The sequence below is a fragment of the Balaenoptera acutorostrata genome, chromosome 3 (assembly GCF_949987535.1).
Source record: "Balaenoptera acutorostrata chromosome 3, mBalAcu1.1, whole genome shotgun sequence".
NCBI classification, from domain to species: domain Eukaryota; kingdom Metazoa; phylum Chordata; class Mammalia; order Artiodactyla; family Balaenopteridae; genus Balaenoptera; species Balaenoptera acutorostrata.
The window spans coordinates 112832153-112850465 of NC_080066.1; the positions used below are offsets into that span (position 1 = coordinate 112832153).

Genomic DNA, 18313 nt, shown 5'->3' on the forward strand with positions numbered 1-18313 from the left:
AGTGCCAATTGATAGACAATTATAGTTGATAGAATGCCAAGTGACAAAGGGTTCACTTAAGTTTATACTGTTTTTTAAAGCTTGGCTTTTATTATTGTTCAGTAAAATGAAATGTTATTATTGATACAAATTAACTACAAAAGTTCTTTTTTTTAAGTTAGGAGATGTAAATCCTCTTATATTTCAACAAAATCTTAAAAGTACTACCAGTAGTCAAAGTAGTAAAGCTTGATTACTTTCTGTTTTTTTGTATGAGCCTTGAACTCTTATTCTTAGTATTAGTTAGTTATTATTAGTTATCAGTTAAAAGTGGTAGGATGAAGCCTATTTTGTTGGGTAAATATTAGAAATCCTGTTCTTTCTTACAAAGAAGTGTTTGTAAAGGGATCTAGAGAGTGCAGTTCATAAACATCATGAAGTGCTATCTTTACCTATTGAGGAAGAAGTTCACATTATGTGAGAATCTTTAAAAGGTAATTTATCTTAATTCAGGGTTTGTATTTGAATGAATTGAATGTAATTGCTGCCAAATGTATCATCTTGTTAACTTTGTAATAATAGTATGTTATTTTTCAGGACAAATAAGATTTGCCTCATTATGCATTAATAATGAAACAGAGAGAGGTTCTCAAATTTGACCTAGTATTCATAGGACTTTTTGTGAACTCCAAAAATACCAAGTTTCTAATTCTGTCATTAAAAAGTAGAAATAGTACTACTAACAAAAATGTAGGTCTACTTTATGCAGATATAAGGTCATGGCCCCATGGACACCTGTCTGTGATATAAATATTAACAAGCAAGCAATTATTACTTGGTTAGAGCACACCAGGACAGAGCTAATTCTTGAGTCATGTTCCTTAAAGGAACTCCAGTGGCTTTTCCACTCTGATACAAGTCTTAACTGAAATAGTAAATGGAGTCTACCCTGTTTAGGTAGCTATAATAATACCCAAAGAAATTTTTTTTTAATCTCTGAACTCTATTAATATAAAAGAGTTGAAGGAAGAACAAACCTATGCAGTAGGATGAGAATTGTATGTGGTTAAGCAAATTTCATTTGTGACCACTACAAATGCTATATACATTGGGATTCTGTGAGGAGAGACTATAGATTAATATCAAAGAAATTGATTTTTCACTCTGTATGCAGAGAATTGTCACTATTCTTGTTTAGTTTGGATGTCTCCATCATTGCTGTGGCCTTGTTGGTATCTTTCATATGTCCTATGCTGTTTTTCTTTTCTCCGTGCTAGACACTTCCTTGTATCATATCCTATACTTAGTAAGATCTTGGTATCTGTGTACAATTGCTCAAAGATCCTTTAGGTTCAGCAGAGATTTCATTAACTTGTTGCTTCCCTCTCACCTGTTATGTGTGTGCTACCTGCTAGTTGTTTGAACCTGGATTCCTCTTTGTCTGCTTCTTTCTTCACCATCCACAAATCATTCTCCAAGTCTGTCAGGTCTGCTTAATATTTTTGGTGTATCCTTTTTTGTTGCTACCCTCTGCCTTAAACCCTTTGTGATTTCACTTCAGACACTTTTTTTTTTAAACTAGACTTTTGCCGGAGGCCACTAACTCCTGCATGCCTTATTCTCTGTCAATTCTTCACACTACTGACTTTGATTTACCTGTCTATTTTAATTACCTAGTTCAGTATGATCAGCATGTAATTTCTAAGTATATTATTATTAGTTCCCCAATCACATGTACTCTTTTGCCACTGAGACTTGATATATGCTATTCCCTCTCCTTGTATCGTCTTTTGTACTATTTTCCTGGCAAACCCCTACTTCTTTCAAACTTAGCTTTGACCGTACCATCCCTGTGACATTTTTGTCAGGCTCTTACATAAACTTAAGTACTTCTTCCTTTCTCTTCTGTATATACTTTTTATTTATTTGTTTAGTTATTTTAAAATAAATTTATTTATTTATTTTTGGCTGTGTTGGGTCTTCGTTGCTGCGCGCGGGCTTTCTCTGGTTGCAGTGAGCAGGGGCTACTCTTCGTTGCAGTGCGCGGGCTTCTCATTGCGGTGGCTTCTCTTGTTGCAGAGCACGGGCTCTAGGCACGCAGGCTTCAGTAGTTGTGGCTCGTGGGCTCTAGGCGTGCAGGCTTGAGTAGTTGTGGCGCATGGGCTTAGTTCTGCGGCATGTGGGATCTTCCCGGACCAGGTCTCGAACCCGTGTCCCCTGCATTGGCAGGCGGATTCTTAACCACTGCGCCACCAGGGAAGCCCTCTCTTCCATAGATACTTTTTAAAAAATACTTTTAGGACTTCCCTGGTGGCGCAGTGGTTAAGAATCCGCCTGCCAATGCAGGGGACACGGGTTCGAGACCTGGTCCGGGAAGATCCCACATGCCGCAGAACAACTAAGCCCATGCGCCACAACTACTCAAGCCTGCACGCCTAGAGCCCGTGCTCCGCAACAAGAGAAGCCACCACAATGAGAAGCCCATGCACCGCAACAAAGAGTAGCCCCCACTCGCTGCAACTAGAGAAAGCCCGCATGCAGCAGCAAAGACCCAATGCAGCCATAAATAAATAAATAAATGCATAAAAAAACTAATAATACTTTTATAGTATATGCCTACTCACAAGAATTCCTTGAAACAGGATCTAAGTCATTTTATGTTTCTATTTTTGGTACTAGCATAGTGTTTGGCGCCTATATAGTAGGGATTAAATATTTATTAAATGAGTGTGTGCTACTAGCTTTTTAAACTGGTGATTGGCTACTCTTTCTCTCTTTCTGCTGCTTCTGTATTTTTATTTGCTGAAGCAGTGAGAATAGGTTTTATGCTTCTCCCCCTTAGGAAGAAAACTTACAGAGACTGAGTTAAAAACAGAACCAATGATGCTTTATATGTAACATTTATTTAAACATCCTTCCTAGATGAAGTAACTGAAGATGTTTACTGTTTTATTCACAGAGAGTGATGGACAACACAATATTTGGGAACAGAAATGACATTAGATACAAAGGGTTGAGAAACACATATGGGTGATAGATGTAAAGAACAGTCAATTCATTAGCTTAATTTTTTTTCCCATTGGGAGAAATATCCCCAAATTTTAGCAGTGGGGTAACTTAGTTTATCAAAGTTTATGAACCACAAACATAAAAAATAAGTTTCCATAATATATATGTGAAAAGTAGCACACACGTTCTATTAGCTATATAATTCATAACCTGATAACCTGTTAAATTATTAATCATATATTTTCTATTTTCCACTATAGGTTCAAGCAATAAATGCAGGAGTGTTTTTCTTTAGGTGCACAATATGCAATAATAGTGATATATTTCAGGAAGAGATGTTGAGAATGGGAATTCATATTCCTGAAAAGTGAGTAACATTTAGCCTTTTGATGAAAAGAGGTTTTAAATATAGGATTTAATAACAATGGAAATAATCATTTATGTCTGATTAATGACTCATGGACAAGCAGCCATTTCAAATAGGGAAATGTAAAACCATCCCCACCACCTTTCCTCCTCCCCAGATTGCTAGTTCTTGAGAACCAGGTACTGTGACTTAAACGTCTCATTAGTTATTTATAGTCTCTTTTTTTTTTTTTTTTTTTTTTTTTTTTTAATATTTTTGCCTTGTTTTGTGTCCTCAATTGGTTTTTCACTTCAGTTACTTTTTTTTTTTTTTTTTTAATTAATTAATTAATTTATTTATTTATTTTTGGCTGTGTTGGGTCTTCGTTTCTGTGCGAGGGCTTTCTCTAGTTGTGGCAAGTGGGGGCCACTCTTCATCGCGCTGCGCAGGCCTCTCACCATCGCGGCCTCTCCCGCTGCGGAGCACAGGCTCCAGATGCGCAGGCTCAGCAACTGTGGCTCACGGGCCCAGCCGCTCCGCGGCACGTGGGATCTTCCCAGGCCAGGGCCCGAACCTGCGTCTCCTGCATTAGCAGGCAGGTTCTCAACCACTGCGCCACCAGGGAAGCCCTATAGTCTCTTAATAATTGTACACCTCACTTGTGTACAATATTGATTGATTGATTGATACACAAGTATAATAGGCTTCAAAATGGTATGTATAAATTATTTGAGAGAATCAAGATGTGGTTTAAAATGTATAAGAAGAATTTTCTTAATACTTAAAGGTGAGGAATCCAGAAATATGGTACTAAACTTGAAATTCAAAAAATTGGAAGTAAAATATTAGGAAAAATGTAAGTTTCAGAAAATTTCTACTTAATTTTTCATTTAGCATTTGAAATTCACTGTGAGACTAATTAACTGTAGGATAAAATGACACTAAGGGATTTATATCTTGAAGTGAATGATTAATCCTAAAAAGAACAAGTTTTATCCTTGTTCCTAAGTTTTTATTTTTAGAAGAGTTTTTATTTTTAGATTCATTATCAGTCCTTTTATGTAACATTTTAGGCCAAAGTATATTTTATATCTTGCTTCATTTACAGAGATGCATCTTGGGAATTAGAGGAAAATGCTTATCAAGAGCTTCTGCAGCACTATGAGCATTGTGATGTCCGAAGATGTCGTTGCAAAGAAGGGCGAGACTATAATGTGCCTGACAGGTATATGGGGAAGTTCAGTTGTGCTTAGTGTCCTTTTTTAAACCTTCAGCTTGAGAAAGTAGGTTTTCTAGTTACTGAAATGTACTTTTGCTCTTAGGATGTTTGAAATTTTAACTTGACATGAGGTATATTTATTAAGTGTATATTTACATCTGTTTACAGAGAAATTATTGCAGTTGGCATAACTGTAACTTTTGTGGTGTGTTTTCATGAGGCTCTGTTTTCTAGAGCTCTACTGTGGTAGCCAGTAACCACAGGTGGCTGTTGAGCACTTTAAATGTGGCTATTCCAAATTGAGAGGTGTCGTAAGTGTAAAATACACACCAAAGACTAATGTGTGTCTGAGTTTACTAGGACTGCCATAACAAAATACCACAAACCGGGTGGCTTAAACAACAGAAATTTTTCTTCTCAGAATCCTAGAGGCTAGACATCCAAGATAAAGACATTGGCAGGTTGATTTCTTTTGAAGCCTCTCTCCTTGGCTTGCACATGGCTTCCTTCCAGCTGTGTCCTTCTGTCTGTGCCTTAATCTTTTTTTCTTATTAGGATACCAGTCATATTGGATTAGGACCCACGCATATGGCCTCATTTTATCTTAATTATCCCTTTAAAGGCCCTATCTCCAACTACAGTCACATTATGAAGTACTGGGTGTTAGGTCTTCAACATATGAATTCTGGGCGTGACAGAATTCAGCCTGTAACAGTAAGAAAAAAAGACCTTAAAATATCTTGTTAATAATTTTTTAAATTGATTACATGCCAAACAAAATGACTATGTTTTGGAAATACTCAAATTTATTTCACCTGTTTCTTTTACCTTTTTAAATCTGGTTACTAGGAAAGTTTAAATTACATATATGATTTACATTATATTTCTATTGGAAGACACTGTTCTAGAGGTTAAGAAACTAGATTAATCTATCAGTGTTTGTTTTGGATCATTATAAAAAGGATTTGGCATTTGAAATTTATTGATTACTCTTTTGTAGTATCCGTAGACATTGGCTATAATGTTAACAATCGTTTTTTGCCTTCTCTGTACACTATACTGTGTGGGGTATTAGAAATCAAGAGTATCTTTATTTTTTAAGATGCAGGATAAAAAGTAACAAATCTAATTTTGTTGAAATTTTTATAGGAAATTTTGATAAATTTTTATCCCTGTTATATAGTCTTAATGAATATGACAAACTGAAACTTAAAGTGCAGAGCAGAATATTGGGAGCCTTATCTCTTATGGAAAGTGATTTGGCTAGGTGAGGTACTACTTATTTTGGAAGACTCAGCTGAAGTCTTGTAAGCTTTGGAAAGTTTCCCCTAAGAAACTCTTACTATTCCTGATTCCCTGTTCTGGGCTGGGTTTTCCCTTCATTGTGCTTGTTACAATAGAGTTGACATTGTTTAAATTTGTCTTTGCCATTAGACTAAAGATTCATTAAGGGTGGAGGTCTCATTGAAGATGTCAAGTAATGTGTATTCTTGCCTAAGTTACTTGATCTGGTGACCCTGATTATTCATCTGTAAACACTAATAATACCCTGCTCAAGGGTTGTGCTGAGGTAGAGATGAGATTAATGTATATAAATGTGCTTTGTAGACAGTAAAGCACTTTAGAGTTCTAAGAAGCAATATATTCATTAATAATGATATTTTCTAAATTCATTTTAGGCTATTTTGATTAACTAATATACATATTTCTTGTATACCTCTGGTCACCTAATCATTTGCTACCAAACTCCCTTTTCTTTCTGGCAGCTACTTTGCCTTTTCTCCTAGGACACAGAGTCCTGCTATCTGAATGCTTTCTTTGCAGTCTCACTCCCTCTCATCCTAGTGATAGGAAGGTAATTTTGCTGAAAGGCAGCATGGTGGAGTGGTTAGGAGCATGGGTCTGAAGCCAGGTAAACTGGATTGGAAGCCTCACTCTGAGACTTACTAGCAGTGTGAACTTGTTTGGGCAAGCAATTTACCCCTCTATGCTTTGGTTTCCTCTTCTTCAAAATGGAGGTAACCTTCTGAAATTTTCCAACCTTCTGAAATTTTTCCAACCTTCTGAAACTTTACATGTAAAGAGTGAGAACTGGGCCTGGTGTATAAGCACTCGTTAGCTGTCATCTTTCTTTCTCTTCATCATCAGTTGGCAGAACTGTCTGGGGAAGAGAGGGAGACACATAGAGGACATACCCCTACACACCCATACCCACACAGAGGGAGATTCACCCACACCTACCAGAGGTGAAGTTATGCAACTAAGTCTCCTATCACCCACATATCCACACACTCAGGGAGTATATCCATTTCTGTACAGACGGATGTATTCATAACCAAACAAAGAGGAGGCTGCACGCTATAACCCACACCCGTACAGAAAATGTGAATGCTGACTGGCACGTGTCACACAACACAGTGGGGAAACATTGGGAGTGTGGGATTGAGGGGAAAAGATGAGAGAGAATATGAATGCGGGTCAGGTAGTAAGTCTGGATCCTGTTGAGCTGCACAGTACTTGGGGTGTCTGAGCAAGCTTGTTACAGGAAATAATTCCTCACCTTGAATGGGAAAGATAGTATTTTAGGTAAGATAATGTATTTACTGAATGCTTCTTCCATTTCAGACATACTTTGGGTATATGTGCATGTACATGCTGATATTTAGTTTAGGTATTTTAAGATAGAGAATATTTAAAGAAGGAAGTTACCAACATAATAAATGAAATGGGGAAAAAAACTACTTTAGGAAAAAGTAATGCAGTATCAAAGCAAATAATTTATTTTCCTTCCTTGGGTAAAAGGGTTGGTTGTGTGTGTGAGGTGGCCAGTGGGGTGTGCAGTGGTGCTGATGGTCAGAATTAGACTAAGTTAATACCACATGTAAATAATCTGCTTCTCTTTATGTCCCCAGCAAATGGGAAATAAAGCGCTGTCAGTGTTGTGGTTCTCGCGGAACACATTTAGCCTGTTCCTCACTACAATCATGGGAACAAAATTGGGAATGTTTGGAATGTAGAGGTATTCTTTACAATTCAGGTAATATTTTGTCATTTTGAATAAAGATGTTTTTATTTAAATGCATATTATTAAAAAGTTTCTACCTATATTCCTATTATACTAACATTGGGTTTTAAATCTGTAGGTGATTTCCAAAAAGCCAAAAAACACACATTACCTAACACTAATGTGGGAATAACTGATTGTTTGTTGGAGGAATCCTCACCTAAATTACCCAGACAGTCTCCTGGAGCCCAGCGTAAAGATCTGCTGAGGTGTGTATTTTGAATTGGAGAAAAATATAAAACTCCTGTTTTGAGAAAATTATAACAGGAAGTAGCTATATACACTTAGAGTATTAGCTGTTCTCAGAGTAGTTTGGAAGGGTATTTTTCAAACTGCAGTCCCTAATCTGATGTAGAAGGATGATCCATGGACATTGCCCCTAACAGGATTATTTTGAGTACATTAATTCCAATTACAGATGGAGAAACTGAGGCAGGGAACAGTTGAGTTAGCCCAGATAATTGTCTGGAGGTCTTGTTAGGACACTGGTTGCCTGGCCTCATGCTCAGAGGTTCTGATTCTGTGTATCTGCTGCGGGGCTTAAGAAGCTGCATTTCTAACAAGCTTCCAGGCGCGGCAGCTGCTGCTGTCGCTGGTCTGGGGCCACGCTTTGAGAATTAATAGTATAAACTGAAAAGTACTATTTAAAGGAGTGTGAGTTCTGTTTAAAATATGTGACCTCTTAAAAATATAGTTCTCTCATACAGTAAGCAGAGATTACATTTGCTCTAGTTTTAAAGGATCTGGTGAAAATGAAATAAGATGCAGTTAAAAGCAGAAACTAACACACCATTGTAAAGCAATTATACTCCAATAAAGATGTTAGGAAAAAAAAAAAAGATGCAGTTAAGCAAGTATGTCCAGAGAGGTAAGAGTTTGAACTTTTGACTCTTATACCTAAATCCAGTGAATTGTATAACGTTAGGTGATTTTAATTTGGTAGAAGATTGGATAGAGGGAATCAAGAATTTAGAACTAAGGTTATCAAATAACTTTTTGGTTCCACTGGCGGCCATTGTTTGCTTTTGGGTGGGAGTTGGGGAAGAACTTCTTTCTATTCTTTTTTTATTTGGCTGTGTAACTGCTGTGACACGTAAAGTACTTTAGAGTACTTACCTCTATGTTTAAATTCATGTTTTATAGGCAAGGCAGCAAATTTAGAAGAGATATTTCGACTCTAATAATAGAGCTAGGATTCCAAATTAAAAAAAAAACTAAAAGATTATTTATCAACAAAGCCAATATCTGGAATAGTGCCTTAGATGGATTCAGAAATCAAAACTTTAATCCTTCATATACAATTGAAATAGCATATGTTAATGAAAATGATCATTTTGGAAAAGAGCAGCCTGGATCAAAGCAAGAATTCCTAAGTCTCTTAATGCAGCAACTTGAGAACTCACCATTGTTTGAAGGGTCCTTGTCAAAGAACTTGTCTCTCAATTCTCAAGGTAACTATTTTCTTTATTATTGTACATACTGAATACACCATGTGTTAAGAAAGAGATAGCAGGTTAGAATCGATACTCAATACCTGTGGTCAAAATGTATAATCACTTTGTTACTAAAATAATGATAGAATCACAGAAAAGGGGGGAAGTGATGTTTTTTCAAATAAATTTTGTAGTGAAACATTTTTTATTTTAGAATATCCTTAATTTCTTTATGACAATATCCTCCTTAAAGTGATTCCATAATTAAGTATAACTTCTTAAAAATGTACTTTATTTTAATTTTAATTCATTTGAATAGAGTGGCCAAATGGGATGAATGAGTTTTTGAGCTCTTCTTGTTCATATATTTGAAATTTGCAGTTGGCATGTTTCTTCACAACCTAGGATTTTTATAACATATTTTTTGGTTCACATATAACAGATTTTTAGCATACTTTTGCTTTCAAGAGTTTTTTTTTTTTATTTAACAGAATTATGTATATGGTACTTTTCTGTCTTTACTTCTGGTAAGGAATTAATGTGGTTAAAACAGGCATCTCAAAACACTGGTTAATTCTAGCATTCTTTTTTTAGGAGCTTTTATAACCACTTTTGCTGTAATAGGAATTTGAGAGAGAGTGAGAAGACATATCATCCCATTTGACTTCCTTCTATGTTTTCTTTAGAACTTCCTCACCATTGCCTGAAGTATCATTGAAATAATTGAGAAACTACCAAGGATCATTAGTACTATGTATAGTACACACAGTTTAATTCTATACTCCCTTTAAAAAAAAAACAAAAACGCTCCAAGTAATCAGTATGTTAACTCATGGCAGTTTTGGTACAGTGGAGAGAGTACATGGAATTTAAGTCACAAAATCTGAGTTCAGTTTGTACACATCTGCTTCAGTAGCTTTATTTCCCTAGATTAATTGCATAGCCTCTCTGGATCTCAGTTTCTTCATCTGTAAGATGTGACTACTAATATGTAGTATATAAGGTTATTGTTGAGATTTTATTATTATTTCAGGTATTGTTAATGTTACTTATTAATAAATTACTTTGAATTTTTAGAAAAAATAAAGGAAAATTTACATGATATCTTTTGACTTATCAAAGTAGCTAAAACATTTTAAATGACACATTGAAAAATATTGTGATGATACGGTAAGATAGCATATAGTGTTGAGAGTTAATTTGTATCATTTTGTATATCAACAACCTTAAAATTGTTCATATCCTTTGAACCACTAATACCGTATGTAGGAATCTATCCTAATATTCGAAGATATATAAACAAGAATGTGTAAATAGATGTTGACTGTAACATTGTGTCTCATGTAGTTGAAACTGGGCTAGCCAGTAATAAGGGGATGGTTTACATTGCAGCACATCTGTAAATTAGTTTGAATGCATTCATTAACTGTATATTTGAATAATTTCAAGTATATTTTAAAAATTTATAATACGGTAAGTGGAAAAAGACAGAAGCCAAACTATTTATGTATATATTTATATGCACATGAGACATATTATAAATACACCAAAGTGTGTACACTGGTTATTATGGTGGTAGGATTATAGGTGATTTTATAAAAAGATTTTCTGTATTTACATATTTTTCTACAATAGATTGTTACTTTGAATTCAGAAAAAAAATTTGTAAAATTGTATATTTTAGTTGAAATTTATATTTTATACATTATTATACCTTCTATGAATTAGGTTATTTTACATTTGTCTAATGCTTGGATTTTTTAATTTTTAATTTATTATACATGTATTAATTACATATGATGGTTATATAATAATGAAGTGTATTTGATATATTTTATCTGTATTTACAGCTCTGAAAGAGAATCTTTACTATGAAGCTGGCAAAATGCTTGCCATTTCTTTGGTTCATGGTGGTCCTTCACCTGGTTTCTTTTCTAAAACCTTGTTTAACTGCCTTGTTTATGGACCAGAAAGTACCCAACCAATTTTAGACGACGTCTCAGACTTTGATGTGGCACAGATTATAATCAGGGTAAGAAATGTACCTGTCTGTTCAGATGTAGACTATGTTCTACGTGTATTTGAATATAAATGATGGATCTGCAATAGAATAATACTCTTTGTGGAGTAGTTAAGAGGTGTCAATATTTTTGTTTACCAACAAAGTTAACAACCATTTAAGAGACAGATGTAAAGGGCAGGCAGCTAGAGATCAAAGTGCCATGTTTAATGTTGATAAAATCAATTGGATAATGTGACTTAGATCTGTGGTCAGAATGGCTTGCTAACACTCCTCAGAACTAGATGGATTTATCTGCCCTGCCAGGGACAACATAAGGCAGGTTCCTTGTTGCATGCTCAAGAGCAGATGAAAGTGCACTTTCCTGTCGTCAGTGGAGCTGAAGAAAGGATGGTTACCAGCAGAAAATTTATCCTTCCTCCTACAGGGAGATATGAGTGATGGGTGGAGAGAAAGACCAGGCTGAATTTCTTCTCTGTGGAAACAGTTGGGGAGACTCAGTGTTCCTCCCCTCAAAATAGTTACCATTTATTAAGCCCTGTACTACACATGTTATCTGTACAAACTCAGTTTACTTATCATAATACCCTATAAGTAACATTGCCCATGTGTTACTGATTTAGAAAGTAATGAAACAGTTGAGAAAATGAAATCCAATTCAACTTTTCTTCCCTTAACTTGTCCCATACTTAAGCCTACTCTATCCATTGTCTCAGTTAATAGGCAATATAGTTAAATGGTTAAAAACAAATGCTCAGAAGTCAGATTTTACTTTGAAATAACTGATATAAGCTATGTGACCTTGGGCATGTTGGGTTAATCTTGTTAAGCCTCAAGTTTCTAAACCAGAAAGTAAGAAACCTCGAAATGTGTTATTTTAATAATTCTATGTATTTTGCCCAAGACTCCTCATTCTAAAATGGTATTTTAAACTGACCCTTTAACCCTTCAATTTAGTTTTTCTTTTGTCCTCTTTACCAGAAAAAATGTACTTTAACTTCATTGTCTCCACTTCCTCTTTCCTACTCATTTAACTTGCAGTCAGACTTCTGTTCCCCCCACTACTCTTCTGAGTTAGCTAGTTCATTGCTGATATGCAGGGATCTAAATCTCCACATGCAAAGGCCTTTCTTTCCTAATTCCTCATCTCCTCTGACTTCTGCAATCACCACTGTATTTGAATTCATCTCTATTGTTTTCTATAATATCTACTCCCTCCTACTTTCGACTACTACTGTCTTTTTTGATGCTTCTTCTTCCTACCCCTAAAACTTAGGTAATTTTCAGTGTTGTCTTAACAGTCCTCCTTCTATACTATTTGGAAAGAGTTTCCTCATCTATAACCTTTCTGATGATTTCCAGACCTGTATTTTTGAGCCCCTAGATGTTTATATCCAGATAAGATCTGGATCTTCCTACCAAACTGAGCACAGCATGTTTAGGACGGAACTAATTTTTTTCCCAGAATTTGGTTTTTTGCCTGATTTTCCTTTCTTTTCAAGAGATTTCTTATTTCCAAGTTATTCTGGAGACAGGGTTGTTTTCATTCTTCCATACTCCATTTATCAGTTTGTGTCAAGTCATCTGTCTCTAACAGTGGCCTTTCCTTCTTATTTCTAGTATGCTTACTATACCAAACTCAGGTTATATCTAAGTTTTTTGTTTTTTTTTTAATTTTATTTATTTATTTATGGCTGTGTTGGGTCTTCGTTTCTGTGCGAGGGCTTTCTATTTGCGGCAAGTGGGGGCCACTCTTCATTGCGGTGCGCGGGCCTCTCACTATCGCGGCCTTTCCTGTTGCAGAGCACAGGCTCCAGACGCGCAGGCTCAGCAATTGTGGCTCACGGGCCTAGTCGCTCCGCGGCATGTGGGATCTTCCCAGGCCAGGGCTCGAACCCGTGTCCCCTGCATTGACAGGCAGATTCTCAACCACTGCGCCACCAGGGAAGCCCCAGGTTATATCTAAGTTTAAACAATTAAGATATTATTCTAATCATCTTCTTCAGTATGATTCTTTCACCTGATTCTCTATTGAATGGAGTTCGAGTTCTTCATTAGGGCACTTAGAGCTCTTCTCATGGCTTTACTAACTCCAGTTTTTGTACTCCTAGCCAGTGTTCTTTCACTGATTTAGTCAACAGATATATCTACAAGGTGCTATGTACCCCATACGGTTTTTTGTTTGTTTTTATTATTTATTTGGTTCTGCCAGGTCTTAGTTGTGGCAGGCGGGCTCCTTGGTTGCAGCCGGTGAGCTCCTTAGTTGTGGCATGGGAACTCTTAGTTGCGACATGCATGTGGGATCTAGTTCCCTGACCAGGGATCAAACCCAGGCCCCCTGCATTGGGAATGCGGAATCTTAACTACTGTGCCACCAGGGAACTCCCTGTATCCCATACTGTTTTATCACTGAAGATAAAGTAGTGAACCAAACAAAGCCCCTGCCTTCTTGGAATTTACATATTAGAGGAACGACAAGGTAAATAAATATATAATATACTATCATGTAGTAAAATATATTATAAAAATAGAACAGAATAAGAGGAAGGATATCTTTTCCAAGATAATGCTTGGGGTATAGTAAGTTAAAGCATAGGCTAAGCTTCTGTAACAAAGAGACCCAAAAGACAATGGCTCAAAAAAGGCAGATATTTATTTTTTTCTAAAATCTAGATTTTAGATTAGGGCTTGGTAAACTATAGCCGTAGGCCAAGTCTTGCCTGCTGCCTTTTTAAAGTTTTATTGGAACACAAACACACCCATTTGTTATGAGTCTGTGACTGCTTTTACACTACAGTTGTGGAGTTTAGTAGTTGTGACAAGCACCATATGGCCCACAAAGCATAAAATGCTATCTGGCCTTTACAGAAATGGCTCCTGTTTTAGAGGTACAATTGTGATACACCAAGTCACCCAGAGAATTGGATTCCTTCCTCTTGTTTTGTAACCATTTAGGATATTGTCTTCACAGCTGAAGTTTGCTGTACAGGGAGAAAGTGGAAGTAGAGTGCAGGAAAATTTGACACATTTTCACTCATGTCCCATTGGACAGCTCTTAGTCACATAAGGCCACACTAGCTTTAAGGAAAGTTTGGCCATATGCCCAGCTAAAACTTAGGGTGATGGGTTTGGGAGGATGAGAACATATACCCAACTATTAGAGTGTGAAGGTAGTTTGAACAAGGGTAGTCAGGAAAAACTTCTGAGATCACAGGAGAGATCTGAAATAATTGAGGGAATCATGTAAATACCTGGAAGAAGAATTTTTTGGAAGAAAGAAATACCAAGGAGATTTTCCATTCAAATGGACTTTGACTGCCTTCTAATTTTATCTTTCTCCCTCTGTAACTTTGTTCAAGAGCTAACCTATGTGGAAGTGTCTGGCACATAAATGGTTAAGTATATCTTTGTTTATGCTGTTCCCTCAAATACTCTTGAGTGTATCCATTTTTTTGTCTCAGCTATTCTTTCTTTCATGAAATCTCTGCAGGTCCTCTTTCTTGCCTCTCTAGTGCTATGTAACTGTTCTATGTCAGTTACCACCTTTTATGGAAGTAATTTCCTATATTAAAGTGGCATTATAGTCTAGATTTCTTGAAACCTAGGTTTTGGCAGAAATATTCAGTATTTATTAAACTGGATTATCAGACATTTATTCTAGGAAAATAATTCTTAGTATACTTCCACTTCACCCAGGTGTACTCAAGAATTGAATATAAAGTAATGTGTCATTTGAAATGTAAATATCTTTCACAAGTAAATGAGTCAACTGGGTGTATTTTCTTCTTCATTACAGATAAATACTGCAGCAACTATGACTGACTTAAACTCTTTAATAAATGAATATTATAACTACTTAGAGCTTATTGGATGCCTAAGACTTATAACATCATTAAGTGATAAATATATGTTGGCAAAAGACATACTTGTTTATCATGTAATTAAGAGAGTCCAAGCACCTTTTGAAAGGTAAGTTGTTCATATGTTAAGGATTCTCTCAAATTACACGTTTAAAGTGGTTAATTGTCTTACAATGTGAGATATATTTGATAAAATGTAAATGGTATTTTAAACTAGTGCTTTAAAACTAACCTCTTAAGGATGAATACTGTTCTTACCATTCTACACAGAATTGCTTAAATGTATACTGCTTAGGTAGGAAAAGTAATCGTTATCTCAATTTATAATTAATTTTTCTAAATAAAAATTATTTTTATGTCCTCACACGCTATTTTTTTAATAGTGGGAAATCTAAAATATATATGAAAGTAGGCAGAGTGATACACCATGTAATCACCACCCAGATCTAACAGTTATCAACCAACCGGTGGCCAGTCTCGTTTAGCTAGCCTTCCCTTGTTATTGACTCCAGTTTTATTTTCAAGCAAATTTTAAAATTTCAGTATCATTAATCTATGTATTTAATGTATTCAAAACTGTTATAGTTGCTATCCTTACTGAAGTTCAGAATGTCTCATCTTTAACCAGTATAAACCTCTTTATGTTGTTTCTTTTGAGTTCTTTTGATGTTGACCCTTAATGGTCTTTGATAGCCTTCTTGCTATATGGTATGACAAGGTGTTTCATGCTCCTTTTGTACATTCTGACCTAATGAGCTTTGTTTCTTTGAATGGGAAATGGTATTTCAAATCCACAATCTGGATGCTAGGGATGCTTGTTTTTGCCACGTTGGTCATAGTTTCTAGGCCTTTTCAGTGGACTAAAAGAAGAAATATAGAGGTTTTTTGTTGGGTTTTTTTTTTTTTTTTAAGGTAAAATACATCATGGGTTTCTACTGATACTTCAGATTCACTACTACAAGATTTTTGACTTTTTCTTTGTCCCATGTTCATAATCCCAGTTCTCAAAGACATTGGTGAATTAGAGTATGAAGTAATTCCTTGATTTATTCCACATTTTGTAAATAATAGTCACAGAATAATAATGCCAACATTATCATCAGTAACATAACATTATTAAAAATAGGTTAAACTTGTTTTTCTAATTCTTTTTGTTCTAGGGCTATGCAGTCAAATTACTGTGTTTTAAAGTCATTTGGCATAGTTATTTTCTTTGTTGTATATTACTAACTGGGTATACATTTTATTTTCATTTTTTATCTTATTTTTTCTTTTTACTGACTTTTATTAAAGTTTGATTTTATTTTAAAATTATATAAAATGTTTGCATGATTCCAAAGTCAAATCTATAATGAAAGTACATTGAAAGAACTCAGCTCTGTCATACAAATTATATTAAGATAAGTATAGCTTTCATCCTTATCACATCTACCTTCCATCCCCTATGAAGTAATTATTTTAGTGGCTTTTACTGTTTATCCTTCCATTATTTTTTTTAAATGATAGCAGATAAATATATGAGTATATGTGTGTGTGTATATTCATTTCTTTTATTAGATAAATAGTAACATACCATTCACCCTTTTTCCTCCTCATTTTTTACTTGACAGTATATAGTCCTCATTCTTTTTTTAGAGCTCTACAGAACTTTAGCACTCTTCCAAATTAAAATTTAATATGACATCGTAAGCTTAAACAGTTGTAAAGGATATAATTTCCAATACTTATATTATTTTAATAAATTTATTTATTTATTTATTTTTGGCTGCATTGGGTCCTCATTGCTGTGCGCGGGCTTTCTCTAGTTGCGGCAAGCGGGGGCTACTCTTCGTTGCAGTGTGCGGGCCTGTCATTGCGGTGGCTTCTCTTGTTGTGGAGCATGGGCTCTAGGCGCGCGGGCCTCAGCAGTTGTGGCGCACAGACTCAGCAGTTGTGGCTCGCAGGCTCTAGAACACAGGCTCAGCAGTTGTAGCACACAGGCCCAGCTACTCCACGGCAATGTGGGATCTTCCCAGACCAGGGCTCAAACCCATGTCCCCTGCATTGGCAGGTGGACTCTTAACCACTGAGCCACCAGGGAAGCCCTCCAATGTATTTTTAATACTGCAATTAAAGTAACAGTGTTACATAACTGTTTAAAATATATCCAAGTGTCTTCTGACTATAAGACTCTTACATAGCAAAATTTTCTTACAGTTAGAATTACCATTCATAATTATGATTAATACACAGAATAATCCAAATATACTATAAATTTTAATACAGTTATTTAAAAACTTATTTGAAATGTATCTCTTAATGACATAGATGTACAAAATATTTTTTCCCAAGGAATTCATATGTCTACAGATGTATTTTTTTCTCATTGCTAAGTTAGATAATTCATTGCTGTTTGTTTATTTTGTGTGTGTGTGTGTTTATAGGTATGAGTAGTCTAGTTGTCAGGAAAGGCTTCCCTATCTGTATAAGTGGTGTTTAAATTAAACCCTGATTTATAAACAGGAGTTAGGCAGATCAAGATGAAGAGGGCAAGAGAAAAGAAGCTGAAGACTGATCCCTCCTTTTATGTGAAAGATAAATCATATAGCAAAAAACAATGTTTTAAATATATCTGAGCTCAAGAGTCCTGTAGATGTCAGAAATAACAAGGAAATCAAAAGCCATAGTACCTCTTTATTCCTGCCCTGCAACTAGGTTCATCATGGGGTAGGAGGGCGAAGTTGTGGGGGAAGTGAGAGTAGCATCGACATATATACACTACCGAATGTAAAATAGTTGGCTGGTGGGAAGCTGCAGCATAGTACAGGGAGATTGGCTCAGTGCTTTGAGATGACCTAGAGGGGTGGGTTAGGGAGGATGGGAGGGAGGCTCAAGAGGGAGGGGATATGGGGACATGTGTATGCATATGGCTGATTCACTTTGTTGTGCAACAGAAACTAACACGGTATTGTGAAGTAATTATACTCCAATAAAGATCTATTAAAAAAAAAAAAGCCATAGTACCCTAAATGTCATATGAAATCAGAACCCTCAGTTTGCCCCAAACTTGGGTTTGGCATTCTGAATGGACCCCCCAGTCCAAACCAAAGACATTAACAAAGTAATCGGTCTTAGGATTCATAGTACTTATAGAGTGCCAGGCAAAAGCAAATACATAACAGTGTTTAGGGAAATTTCTACATCTGAGCCTGATGGGAATGCTAAGGTTACATTGCTAAAGAAGAGGAGGTTCCAATAAAAGACAAAACACAACCATCCTAAACAGCAAGTATTGGGAATAGCACATCAAGGATTTAAATAACAGGACAAACTGAGACATAAAAAGTGTTATTACAGTGATTTAAAAGAAAAAAAAACCCCAAACATAAAATGTGAAATGAATC

At 35.7% G+C, this 18313-nt stretch overlaps 1 protein-coding gene across 5 annotated transcripts in view; it reads left to right on the forward strand.

The window, feature by feature from the left end:
• Nucleotides 1-18313, forward strand: part of G2E3 (G2/M-phase specific E3 ubiquitin protein ligase) — a 54834-nt gene that overhangs the window by 29091 nt on the left and 7430 nt on the right. For all 5 annotated transcript variants that reach the window (XM_007180672.3, XM_057543044.1, XM_007180674.2 and 2 more), the window contains 7 exons: nt 3249-3355; nt 4443-4559; nt 7466-7590; nt 7697-7826; nt 8761-9068; nt 10901-11082; nt 14867-15039. In XM_007180672.3, the coding sequence (XP_007180734.1) occupies nt 3249-3355; nt 4443-4559; nt 7466-7590; nt 7697-7826; nt 8761-9068; nt 10901-11082; nt 14867-15039 (1142 nt within the window). The remainder of the gene's footprint in view (nt 1-3248; nt 3356-4442; nt 4560-7465; nt 7591-7696; nt 7827-8760; nt 9069-10900; nt 11083-14866; nt 15040-18313) is intronic.